The 13,496-nt window shown below is 36.4% G+C and overlaps 1 protein-coding gene across 2 annotated transcripts in view; it reads left to right on the forward strand.

The window, feature by feature from the left end:
• LOC108715734 (unconventional myosin-XVIIIb) overlaps nucleotides 1–13,496 on the forward strand; it is a 292,122-nt gene that overhangs the window by 224,793 nt on the left and 53,833 nt on the right. For both annotated transcript variants that reach the window (XM_041566121.1, XM_018261163.2), the window contains 2 exons: nucleotides 3,052–3,168; nucleotides 6,381–6,464. In XM_041566121.1, the coding sequence (XP_041422055.1) occupies nucleotides 3,052–3,168; nucleotides 6,381–6,464 (201 nt within the window). The remainder of the gene's footprint in view (nucleotides 1–3,051; nucleotides 3,169–6,380; nucleotides 6,465–13,496) is intronic.

Genomic DNA, 13,496 nt, shown 5'->3' on the forward strand with positions numbered 1-13,496 from the left:
AGGCCCTTAAGAGTGAAGCCCCTCCCTTTATTTCATCTCTGATCTCCAAATACACTCCTTCACACAACCTTCAATCTTCTACTGACCTTCGCCTTGCTTCTCCTCTCATCACTTGTGCCCATTCTCATCTACAAGACTTCTCTCGGGCTTCTGCTTATCCCTGGAACTCTCTGCCTTGAGCTGTCAGACTTTCTCTTACTTTCCAGACTTTCAAACGCTCCTTAAAGACCCACGTGTTTAAAGAAGCTTATTCGAAGTACCCTTAATTAATCAATCATTGCTGTGTCATACTGTAAATCACAAAATTGTTTCTAAAATCCTAATGTCTCAATTTTACCTTAACCTTTAGTTTGTAAACTCTAATTTGTAGGGCCCTCTAATCCTATTGTACTCTGTAAACCCTTGTTTGTTATCCACCATTTATTCCCTGTTTGCCGGTGCTACATAAATAAATGATGATGAATGAATGTATGTATGTATATTTTTATTTGTATAGTGCTCCTTGAGGGCAAAGCACCGTACAGCAAAATTTTATCTTCAATCCCTGAAGTGTATAAAACTATACAATTTTAAAACTATTAAGCTGAATAGGTTTAGAGAAACTCAGTGTTTTATTTTATATGAGTGTCTCATTTGGTAGCATTGCTGCCTTGCAGCACCTGAGACCTTAGTTTGATCCCAGCTTGGGCAGTATCTGCACAGAATTTTTATTGGCTACCCCTGTCTGTGTAGGCCTCATACAGGTACATCAGTTTCCTCCCACACTCCAAAACATACAGACAGTTAATAAAACTGACCCTACTGTCTGTAAATGTGATATCTCCACTGGGGCAGGGATTGATGTATAATCTCTGTAAATGTGTCTCTCTGTAGTACACTGATTAAAAAACTTGAAGTATTGCCAATGTTATGGAATTTATTTTCATGTGTCCTTGTCTGCAAAACCATGATGCCATCTTCCCTTGTAAAACTTTCAAGACCATTATAATAAACTCAGTGAGCCATGGGTGGTAAGCTAAGAATGCTATGCACAGCCTAGAGCATGATCTCCTAGATACACCTACAAGCCCAGCTCAGGGTCATTTAGGCATTTCCTGTTCAAGATATTCTTCAAGCTATAGCTAACGTGCTAAGACATTACTGTTTTCATATACTGTACCACTAACCTTGTTAAGGGGGGCCAGCTTTAGGTTGGACCTCCAAGGGGTATTTAAACCAAAAAAGTCTGAAAACCACAGCTTTAAACATAACTTAAAGTACTAAAAACTTTTGAAAATCTTCCTTAGAAGAGGAAAGTATATTGGCACTTTCAAATAGCCATTCCACCCACAGTTTGACACATAAACACTTTATACAATACCACTTAAGTTTCAAGCGTTACGTTCTTAAAACTCATTTATGTCTTTGTATAAGAATGGTCTACAAATATATGTACAGCAGGTCATTGTTAAAATATTCTGTACACTTTTCTGCTTCTCTTTTTACAGTCAAAGTAAAAAGCCATCCTTGACACAGGTTTATCAAAGGTCGAATTTCGAATCTATGTGAATTTTTTTTACTCTAATAAATTCGAATATACTCACAACTCGAATGGGAGGTTATTTAAGAAAAAATGAGAACATTTTTTAGTCCCACCCCGAAAATTAAAATCAAATCGAGTTTTCCCTTAGAAAAAAGTTAGAATGTCAGGAAGGCAATTAACATATTCAAATGGTTCAACAGTCCTCTGCCATTGACTTTAAATGAACTTGGCAGGTTTTAGGTGGCGAATATTCAAATTAAAACTGTTTCCATGGTCGAGGTGTGATACATTTCATATTTAAATTTACATTCAAATTGGGGGATTCAAATTCGAATGCATGAATTTTGACACCAATTTTTTTTTTTGAAAATTCTAATTAGAATTTACCCTTAATAAATCTGCCCATAAAATTATACAGAACAGCACATTTTATTAATGCTATTATAAAATAAGTTCATGATAATGCAACCTGTAGGAAATGGTTGTATATTATCTTAAATGAAAAGATCAATATTATTTTTGCATATTACTAAATTCCATTTGACATGTTAAGGCTATTACGCCAACTTGCTACATAATTAATGCATAATCATTACAGTCAATAATGTCAAGTACTTAATATACCAGGGTTTAAGACAGATCTTCCATAATTAGTTAATTTAATGACTGAATGCAAATGGTCAACTCCAGATTTGTTGTTGCTTTCATATCGTACATGTCCTAGAAAGTGAGTCTTGGCTAACTGGTTGACAATCAGCCAGGAAGTGGTATCATTGCCAGATGAAAGAATGTAGCATGTTATGTTGCTGCTGATCTTTAGTCCATTTGCTTACAATTTATAAAAATAAATGGAACTTGAAAATGCTGTTATTTTATGTATAAAAAAATCCATATTTTCTTATTACAAAGCACTAATGTATCATTGTTTTGTTATTACCCTTGCAACCTTCCTTGCTAGAAGAGTTTAGCTTGGGTTTACCTGGGAAGAGTATAATACTCCACTTCCAATAATTAGAACTAAAGTACAAACAATTGTTTTTACTTTTTTCCCTTTTTGTACACTAAATAACCAGGCAGGCTAAAAAGACTGTTCACCACAATCATCATTCGTTTAATTTAGAAGTATAAGTACCCCTTTAAATTAGATGAATAAAAATAATTGGGGGATAGTCACTGAACCTTTCCTGAAATATATAGTGAATAAAGTACCCCCTCTTGTAAAATATAAGGATATTATAAGTTACCGAGGAGTTTCATGACCATATAAAAACACGAGGCCGAAGGCCGAGTGTTTTTATACAGGTCATGGAACTCCGAGGTAACTTATAATATCCTCATATTTTACAATTGGGGGTACTTTATTTATTATAATACACAAATTTTAGTGAGTCATGTGACAGAAATTACATCACTACTCACCGTTTATAACTGATGACATCACTACTCACCGTTTATAAGGATATAATTTACAAGATATTCATGGCTTTTGTGTATTATATATTTATAATCTCTTACTGTTTTATTGTCAGGCAGATGAGCAGTTATTCCAGCTGCAGCGTGAAAAAACTGAACTTTTGAAAAGAATTGATGAGGATCAAGAGGATTTGAATGAGCTAATGAAGAAACACAAGGCTCTCATTGCTCAGGTGAGGAAGTACATTTTATAGTAGTTACAAGCTCTCCATCAAATCAAGAAATGACTGACCAAGTCTTAAGGCGGCCATACACTGCCAGAGCTGCTTGGTTGGCAAGGTCATGAAATGGCAGATCTGGGCCCAGTTTAGTCACCCACATGCTGCGCCAAATCAGGCTGATGTGCATTTCATATTGAAGTTTTGCAAAGTGAATATAGCATTTTATTTTTGGTCAATGTTTTACTTGTTTTGGGTCCTTATTTATTACAAATTACTCCTAAAATTCCACTTCCGTAAGCCATAGAGTATTGTCACATTGTTTATGACACATGCTGATTGTGCCTTTAAAATTACTTAATGGCACACAGTAATATCTCTGTTTCTTTTACCTTCCCGAAGCCCATCTGTATGCAGCAAGACCTAAACTCCACTGCAGTGACTTACTTACAACCTTACTTGCTGACCCCCGTAGTCAGAAACTATTGCTCTGTGAGGCTATAATATATTGTTATTTTCAGGCTCTCACTTATCTTCCAGTCTCTCATTAAATCAGTTTCTGAGTGCTGGAATGAATTTGAACTCTAGCAGTTAGATAGCTGCTAAAATTCCAAACTAGAGAGCTGCTACAAAAAGCTAAAAATGTTTTCTCATTTCTCATAATAAAAAAACTTGAATCAGTGAATTCAGGGTGAAAACCCCAAATACTTGAATTGCTCTAATTAATCGAGTTTTCGAGTGAAACCCACCAAAAAGCAACCCAAACATCACGAGGCTACAAACATCTTCAAATGGTTCAACAGACATCCGCCATTATTTTCTACATGACCTCAACAGGTTTTAGCTGGAGTATTTTCAGATTCAAGCTATTTCCAGTTTCGGGGTATAATAAATCTCATAAAATTAGAATTTTGAAAAAAAAGAGTTTTTTTAACCTAAAAAATTTAAGTTTTGACTGAAAAATACCCTTGAAAACATTTTTCCAGACCTTTAATAAATAAACCCTTAAGGGATCTACTAGTTAACTCAACTGGTCCTGCTCCTCTTTTGCCACTACTTCCTTACTTATAAGTGCATTCTGAATTTCTCTACCAATCTTGCTCAAATTTTATGTAGCATCCAAGTCTTTAACATCATTTCATCAATGACAATATCCATGTTTTTGTTTTACATCTCTGAATTACTTAACTGCGCTAAATGTAACATTCTCTCTTGCCTATTTAATTCTTATCCCACTCTCACAATTGCATTTATCTCTATATATTTACACAAGAGCCATGAATATCCTACAAATAATATCCTTATAAATGGTGCTTATTGATGCCTCTGGTTATAATCGGAACTTAGTGATGTAATTTCTGTCACATGACTCACTGAAACTTATATTATATTATAATAAAAAAAAGTACCCCCTGTTGCAAAATATGAGGATATTAGAAGTCACCTTGGAGTTCCATGACCTGTATAAAAACATTCGGGCGTGTGATTTTATATGGTAATGGAATCTTCGTTAATTTATAATATCCTTATATTTTGCAAGGGGGGTTACTTTATTCACTATGTACACTGATACCATTGCAGTATTGCAGACCCATTTGCCACTTTTGAACAAATACACCTATCTTATTTACTTAAATGTATTTAGACTAAATGCTCTACTGGGCAGGTACCCTCTGTATCACATTTTGTTATTGTATTTAATATGTGTGTTGTCATTGTCTCTTTTTTGTACAGCTATGGAAAATATTTGTTTCCTATAAACAAAAGATAAGAATAGCTGAGTGTGTATAAATCTTGGAATTTATACATAGGCAGAAAATGACAAAGGCACAGTATAAATAGGTGTATGGGATAACATTTCTTTAGTTAGATTTTATTTAACCCAATAAGATTTATTTTAATTTCTTTTCTGTGACAATTTTAAGAGTATATGTATGTAGCATATCGTTTCATACATACACTTTTTGTTTTCTTTTTAAGAATTGTTTAAAGGAGAACCAAACCCTTAATTATAAAAACCCCTACCACCCTACATAGACCCCCTCCCTGTTCCCCCCCAGCCTAGGTATTACACCTGGTAAATGGTCCTACCTGTTTACTTACCCCTCGGTGCAGATTCTGTGCAGCAGAATTCCCGGGCGCCATCTTCTTCTCTCCGTTAATCTTCGGGAAGAGAGCGGCATATTGGTGCATGCGCAGTTGGAGCAATAATCCGGTTTGCGACAACTGCGCATGCGTCAACCCGAAGATTACCGAAGAGAAGAAGGTGGCACCTGTGAACTCTGCTGCACAGAATCTGCACCAAGGGGTAAGTAAACCGGTAGGGGTATTTATGGGGGTTAACACCTAGGCTGGGGGCAAGCGGGGGGGGGTCTATGTAGGGTAGGGGTTTTTATAATTAAGGGTTTGGTTCATCTTTAAAAACAAAGTTTCTTTGGTATCTACATAGTGATCTGTTACATAAAATGCATACTATATTTGGTTAGCACATTTATTTAAAAAATTACAATTGTTTCAATACAATAATAACATGTTCAGGGTAAATATGCTGGCACATGTGTGATCTAGAGTTCCTAAACTGGGGACTGACCTGGCTTAGGTGGCACAGCCTGAACGTCAGTTAGGTTGAGATTTGGGGACAATTTGTTCTTCTAGATATTAGTGCAAGCTTAGCATGAAGGTCAAACAGAGGATTTGGGTGTGAGTGTATTTATATATTGTTGAAACTAAGGTTACAGCAATATTTTTGTAATTGACCTAAGCTAAACTACATCTTAACCAAATGTCTGATGTACAAGGTCCAACAAGGACTAATTCAGATCATGTAATAAAACAATTATTTGATGAAATCACTTATAGTATATTGGATACTATTGATATGATGTCATATAAAAAAGGCATTGGAAGTTCTTTTGTAGAATGGCTGAAAATTCCAATTTAGCAATGTATTCAGTTATATATCACTAGTTACACATGCCCCTATTTCCTCTTTTGCTCCCACCAGAACATGTAACCTGCAAACACTTGAGGATTACTTAGGATAAATCTGCAGTTTACCTTCAGGTGCAAGTTCAGAGAAGTCCAGCTTCTCCTAAACTATAGTTTTTTTTTTATATAAAATATTATATAACATTATTGAATTACACGTCACAATGATATCTTCATGAGGAAGCGATTTAATCATCAATTTCTAATCCAATTTAAATGTTTTGTCTTTCGTTTTTCAGTCTGCAAATGATATCACACACATTCGGGACCTGCAGACCAAGTTGGAAGATACTAAAAAGGAGAAGCAGATCATTCAGGAAAAGGTGACTCAAATAAAAGGTGTTCCTTGAACTTTGAGGAAAGCAAAAGGGCAGTAGTAACCTACAGTTGTTTTGTTTACTGTAGAGAGAAAAAGAAATAATTTAAAATGCCTACTTTAATAACTTATTGTAAATATTATAATATAAGGGAATCACGCTGTTATAGCAGGATTGCTGAGGCTGACACAAGTAATACATAGAGGGGAAAAAAAAATACATAGAGGACAGTGAGGTGTTTAAAAGGCTAGATTAATGTCAAAAAACCTTCTAAAGTAATAATGGCATGTTCCTAAAAAAAGCCTGGAAAGTAACACTTTTATAGGTCTTTATTGTTTGTATTTCTTAGCCCTTTAACCCCTAAATTTTTTTCATATTATATTCCCACACTGTTGAATATAAGGGATAGTAATTGTTATTGAGGTAATCAAATAACAGATTGAGGAGCACACAAATAACATCAGTTATTGACTGGACTGTGGAAAGATAACAGATCATGAGAAGTACCTACAGTACCAATTAATAACAGAGCGAAAAATACATACACACTGAGCATTTTATTAAGGGTGGCAGTTTTCCTTTAAAGGAATGGGTAAAGCAACATATTTCAGATGGCAAAATTAATGCAAAATATGAACTCCAACATATTAAACTAGCCAAGGGGTGATACTAACAGACACAAGGATAGCAATTTAGAAAAGATGCCATTTGCTAGTAATAAGTGACACTCTAACACGTCAGAAATCAACCAGTACTCAAGACTGACATTCTCTAGGATGACACTGTATGACAGGTTATTTGGAAAATGCATGTGATTTGTAGTTAGCCTGGCTAGTAACACAAATATGGGCTAAAGGGCTTGATCCCATGCAGTAAATCTCCAGATGATGGACAGAATGACAGCAAATATTTGCAGCATCTTTACAAAGTATGTGGCTTTTAGCAATAAAACTTAGCCGGCAGAATACAGCATGTTTTTTTTCTAGGTAACTTGTGTGTTACTAGCTCGCTCTGTGTTTGAATGTAAATCTGTTTTCGCTCTCTCAGTCAGTAAATGTATTGCTGGCAAATAATGGCAAGGATTATGCACTCAGTAATGACTTCATATTCATGAAAAAATCAGGCAAAATCAAGTTGTCAGTACTCACTTAAAACTACTCATTTGTTGATCACCTACTGACCCCTGATTGTAGAATGTGACATTATCCGATCGATTCACTGCCTGTTATAGAATGGTATTTATATGCCAGCAAAAAGGCTGTTGTCAAGTGTAATAAAAGATTTTGTTACGAATGCATGAATCTGTACTTGATAGCATCTACTACTCAAAGTACACAGTGCAATATCAATGATATGTTTATGTCTCAGTGGATCACTATGCAACATTCTACTGGTAATATTGTTGCATTTGCCTCCTGCAAGACTGAACAAGAACAATCACTTTGTTCGGAAGTCAGGACTGTCCTGTAATCCAGAGTCTCTATGCTTTTATTTGTATTCCAGCAGGTTGCCTCTGGCTCATAACCCTACATTTCAGACAATTGGCCCAGTGGACTCTTATACATTCCTTCTGTGTGTATAGTGAATAAGGGCTTTCCAAAAGAGACTTTTATGCTTTAAAAGTAGCCCTGAAGTGCTTCAGCTCAGCAGGGATTTCTAGAGTTCTCCATCCATTTGCAGTGCAGCTATTTGCTGTATACCGGACTCTTTTGTGCACCATAGTAAGAACAAAGCTTCCCTGCTGATGAAAGAAAGTGGCATTTAATACAAGTGTTTTTGCCCTTCCTGCCATTCACCTGATTGCTGCTTCACTGTAGAGGATTTTTTGTAGTAATCAGCGTAACCTGTCATTTTCATCAACGGCCACCAGAATAAGGTGATAGATGTTGAATAGCAAATAATGCACTCTCGGCCTTTCGGCCTCACTCTACTTCTAACGCATTCTTTTTTAAAGGGAAAAAAATGAACAATCACAATTTTATCATTTCCCATTTGCCAGTACAAAATAGCATCCGTGGTGATGCATAAACATAAAATCAAATGCATTCCTGGCTTTAGCATTACAGGTTTAAATCTCATGTCTTCATAAAATTGCAGAGGTAGAAAAAAAAAAACCTTTGCTTGTGTTCTAGAACTGGGATTTCCAGCCTATGGCCCTTCATCTGTAAGAGAACGACAATCCCAGGATCCCCCATTCAATCTTGAATGGTGGAAGTTTATCAACAACTGGAGGCCTGCTGGATGGACAACCCCTCCTGTAGAACAATGGGTTCCAACCTTGCTGTTCAAAAACTAGAAATAGACTGATGTTGTTAGCTTGTAAAGGACTCAGTTATTTCAGATCATTACTGAAGAATGGTGGATTTGTGACCTGTTATTATGTTGGGTTATCATATGCCTGCATCAGAGCTGCATTTAGACGAAGTAAAGCAAATAAGGCTGCAGTTGTATATATTAAGCAAAGGTTAATAATGTAGAGGGCTAATGAGACCTATCTCGATTTTCCAAAAATATATTCAGGTATAATGGCTTTATTGGTGCTCTGATTGTAAGCGGTGGGTTGTTATAGTTCAGCACTTAGTTTCCAAAAATGTGTTGCAGTGTAGTAACAGCTGGAGTGTAGTCGACAGCTGTTTCGATACCAACCATAGCTTTGTCAAGAGGTGGTCTTGACAAAGCTACGGTTGGTAGCGAAACAGCTGTCGGAGTACAGTGGAGCACTAATACAAGTCACTACACTGGAATATATTTCTGGAACTATAACAACCTTTCATTAACGCCTGAGCACTAATAAAGTTACTACACTGAAACACATTTCTGGAAACGAAGTGCAGAACTATAACAACCCACTGCTTACCATCAGAGCACCAATAAAGCCACTATATCAAAATATATTTATGGAAAATCGAGATAATATAGGTGTCATTAGACCTCTACAATATTAACTTGTGCTGGCAGCCCACCAGACTCGAGCTACATAATTACACTTCACCATTGGATCAGTGGTGTTTATACAAATGGCCCGTAGATGTCACTGTGCTCAAGACTTATACTGTGCATACTTCCTTCAGCTTAAAAGTGAAAGTTACTGTTGTGTAATGCCTGCATGACTCTGCTAGTAAAGCACTGTTATACTCTACTCATCCTCGGCTACCCAAAACATAACAGGTTCAGTAGTCACATATAACAATTTTGTGTGATTATGCTATCAGACCTTTGTGATGTATGTTGTTATGCTAATATATGCTTAATAATAATACTATGCTACGTTTATGCATAAATCCATTTATTATTGCATATGAATGTTTTGCATGAAGTATATAGTTTATACAATTGCACATGCATTTTCCCACATCTGATTGTATATTGGATTGTGTGATTAGGCATCTAAGAGGGATCCCTCCCCCCATGTGTACTACTTTATGTTTTTAATTGGTTTTAATTATAAACAGAGGCATGGTTGTGAATAAATATTGCCTTTTTAACAATATTTTTTGATCACTCATGGGACCCCAGTCAGGGGTTAAGTTCCTATTTTAGTTGAAGATATATGTATATTGATTTGGTGGACACCCTGACCTGACTCTTTGGCCTGGTATTACTATTGGGAACTTTGCTTAGTAAAAAGTTTTATCATAAATATAAAAAATATCTTAAGTGGTGCTTCCTAAAAACAGTAGGTCTCATACTTCATGTCTTTTGTTCAGTCTTAACCTCTATGTAATTATATAAATTAAAGGACAAAGAAAGTCCAAATTGTTAGACACCCTCCAGTGATTATAATCACTTAACTCTGACTGTGGACTGGTGCTCCTCTTAGCTGAAAAACCTTTCTATTGCGATTTGTTTCCTTCCCTGTGCGATCTTTGCTGTGGTTCCGGGCTGAGCACATGTACAGTAAAGCAAAAATAGAGCCTTTTCTGATTTCAGTCTGCTGTGCATGCATGCAATTTAGGGCTGTGGCCAAGATCCCAAGGACAGGTGAGAAGATGATGTTGCAAAGGCTCACTTCAATAGACTCTGGACTGTGTGTTTTTCAGCCAAGAGGAGCTCTGCCTCCGGGTCTGAGGAAAGTGACTATAATTACAATGTGGTGCCACTGCCTAACCCTGGTTTTATGTTGATTTTTTGCTTGAGATGTTGGACAGATATATTTAGTATTTTTAAGGCCATAAGCACTATATTGTCTCTGTGTCGTATTTTTTTTTTATTTGCCTGAAGATGGAGAATAGCAGAATGAAGGAAATAAGTTCTGCTACAATTATACTCTAAACTGTCTGCAGCACTTCATCATGTAGAGTAGCAGAAACCATATCTATTTTTCAGCATTTCAATAATTCTTATACAAACTCATACATTTATGAAAATGTGCGAAAGTCAGGTGCTTAACCCTGACAGTGTTCCCGTGGTGAAAAAAAATGAAAATTTGATTACAGCTGACACCTGATGTTTATGTGATACATCATTATGGTGATGTACTTGCAAATGTGTTATTCATCAGTCCTGGCACTTACGTTTTATAGATGAACAGCATACAGATGGCATGTTTCAGGCTTTATCGCAGTGACATTTATGTCATTATAGCACTGCCTTTTTTCTTTGTCTCCTGCCTGTTAGTCATTAGATATTGTTCAAGATAATATCTTTTTTGCACGTGAAATCCGCGTAAGGCACGTGGAGGTCTCAAGATAGTACATGTTATTAAGTTACTTAGTATTTGCTTCATTTAGTAGCAACAACTGACTATTTTTATTTGTTCAGCTATGGGGAAAATCAGCTTGTGCAATGGGAGCCTGCAAATGAAAATCCAGTAATATTTTGACATTAATAATATGAATATTTGTTAAAAAAAATGTTGACTTACGCAGGCACATTTAACAGCAGATGTCTATATACAGGGTGATATGAAAGCAACTCAATGTCAAACCATGAAATGAATGTTTATGGACCCCAGTGCCAATTCATACATGCTTCAATTAAAATGTCAAAAATTATGGTTTAGTCATGTTTGTTCGCTGGAGGCTATAAATAATAGTATATTCAGTTAAGCATGCTTAAAGTTTGACATCTTGATCGAAGTGGTTGTTTTGTCAAAGATACCCTTTTTTGCTTTAAGGAGGCCTTCCAGCCTCCTTATCTGGGATGCTGGGATGCTTGGAAACTGGGGGTTTTCAGATAAGGGGTTTTTATGTAATTTGTATCACCATAACTGCCAAAAATCATTTGAACTTTAAATAAACCCAATCGGATAATTTTGCTGCCAATTTGGATTCATACAGCTTAGTTAACTTCAAGTACAAGGTACTCTTTTATTATTACTGATAAATAGGGAAATTATTTGGAAACATTTGAATTACACACCCTCATTTTACACCATTCTTTTCTGGTTCCCTGAAAAATGTAAAATGGGGATTCTACTGTGCTTGTTTAAAATGGACTCTATGGGGCAAATTCACTAACTTCCAAAAATTCGCCAGTGACGGCTTCGCTCACATAGCAACACTTCGCCAGGCGTAGATTCGCCAGGACAACACTAATTAACTGAAATCCAAAGTTGCATCCAGGGCGCCATACTCTGGCGAAGTTGCAATAGCGTTACTGCGCCAAGCAAAGCAAAGCTGTGCTAGCATTGACTAATTTGCATACGGTGGGAAGTTAAAGTTGAATAGACGTATAAGTTGCAGCAAATACATTATACTACAGAAGCCCAGGGAAACCTTAATAAAATGAAATAGAGTTGTTATATTGCCCTACACATGTGCCCAGTGTATAGTTTATGTGCCATATGGTAGGGAATGTATGGGGGAGCCCGGGTACCCAAAACATTTTTTACGGACTTTTGCAGCCTATCACCCTGAAACAACTAAAACATGCCAGCGTTTTTTGGGACTTTTCAACTAAAAATTGAAGAAGCCCTATACATTCCATTGCACTTCGCTTGGTCTGAGCTGGCGAAGGCAAGTCTGGTGGAACAGTATAATGTGCATCTTAGTGAATTTGCGAAGTAATGCTCTTTCGCTAGAGTGAAACTTCGCCTGGAGTAAGTAAGTAAGTAGTGCTAGAGTCTATTTCCTTCACTAGCGAAGTTACGCCAGCGCCCGTTAGTAAATTGGAGAAGTAATGAAATGACGTCATGCTGGCGAATGCTTTGCTAACGTTAGTCACTTCGCCCTTTAGTAAATTTGCCCCTATGGGAGATGGTCTTTCCATATTTCAGAACTTTCTGGAAAACAGGTGTGTGCTAGAATATCCAGAATCTGAATTATATGCAAGTTAGGGGACAGGCAGGGGAGAGGGGATACCTAAGAGTCTCCCTTAACCCCCCCCCCCACTTATGAATATAGCTCTGCTAAACACAGGCAGCACCATATACATGGGGCAGATATATGTCACTTTGTTAAGCAGTACTGCTAACTGTAGGATGGGCTGTGCACGTTTTGTGAAGGTACAAGGTGGGGTTACCTATTATTTTACTGTTTTATATTATTATTATTATATAAAAGGTAGGAATATAACTGTAGCTCTGCTGGCGGGCAACAAAACATCTTTCCACAACCTTCCATTCATTGTTATATAACCTCAAAGTGGGGTCATATTTTCTTGAAACTGTGAGAACAAAATAATTTTATTACATTAATCAGTGGTTAGTATTACAGCCTTGCATTACTGGGGTTCTTGGTTAAAATCCAACCGTATCACTCGCTGTAAAGTGTCTGTATGTCTTCCCAGTATCTGCATACTGTAGGTTTCCTCTGGGTACTTTGTAGAAGGCAGGTTAATTGATTCCTGATGACATTGGCCCTAGAATATGTAAATATATTGTAAGTTCCACTGGCCCTGGGACTGAAAAATAAAAATAAGAATTAAATAAGATACACATATTCAGATATTCCATGTGATTCTGATGTAGGCAATACAGAAGATATCTCAGATACATAACACAAAAACAACTCAATTTTTATTTGATAATTTGTTAATACTAATTTTAAATCATGGCTCATTATTGCCAGTTGTTGTACAAAATGATAACCAGTTTAG

Source organism: Xenopus laevis, chromosome 1L (assembly GCF_017654675.1).
Source record: "Xenopus laevis strain J_2021 chromosome 1L, Xenopus_laevis_v10.1, whole genome shotgun sequence".
NCBI classification, from domain to species: Eukaryota; Metazoa; Chordata; class Amphibia; order Anura; family Pipidae; genus Xenopus; species Xenopus laevis.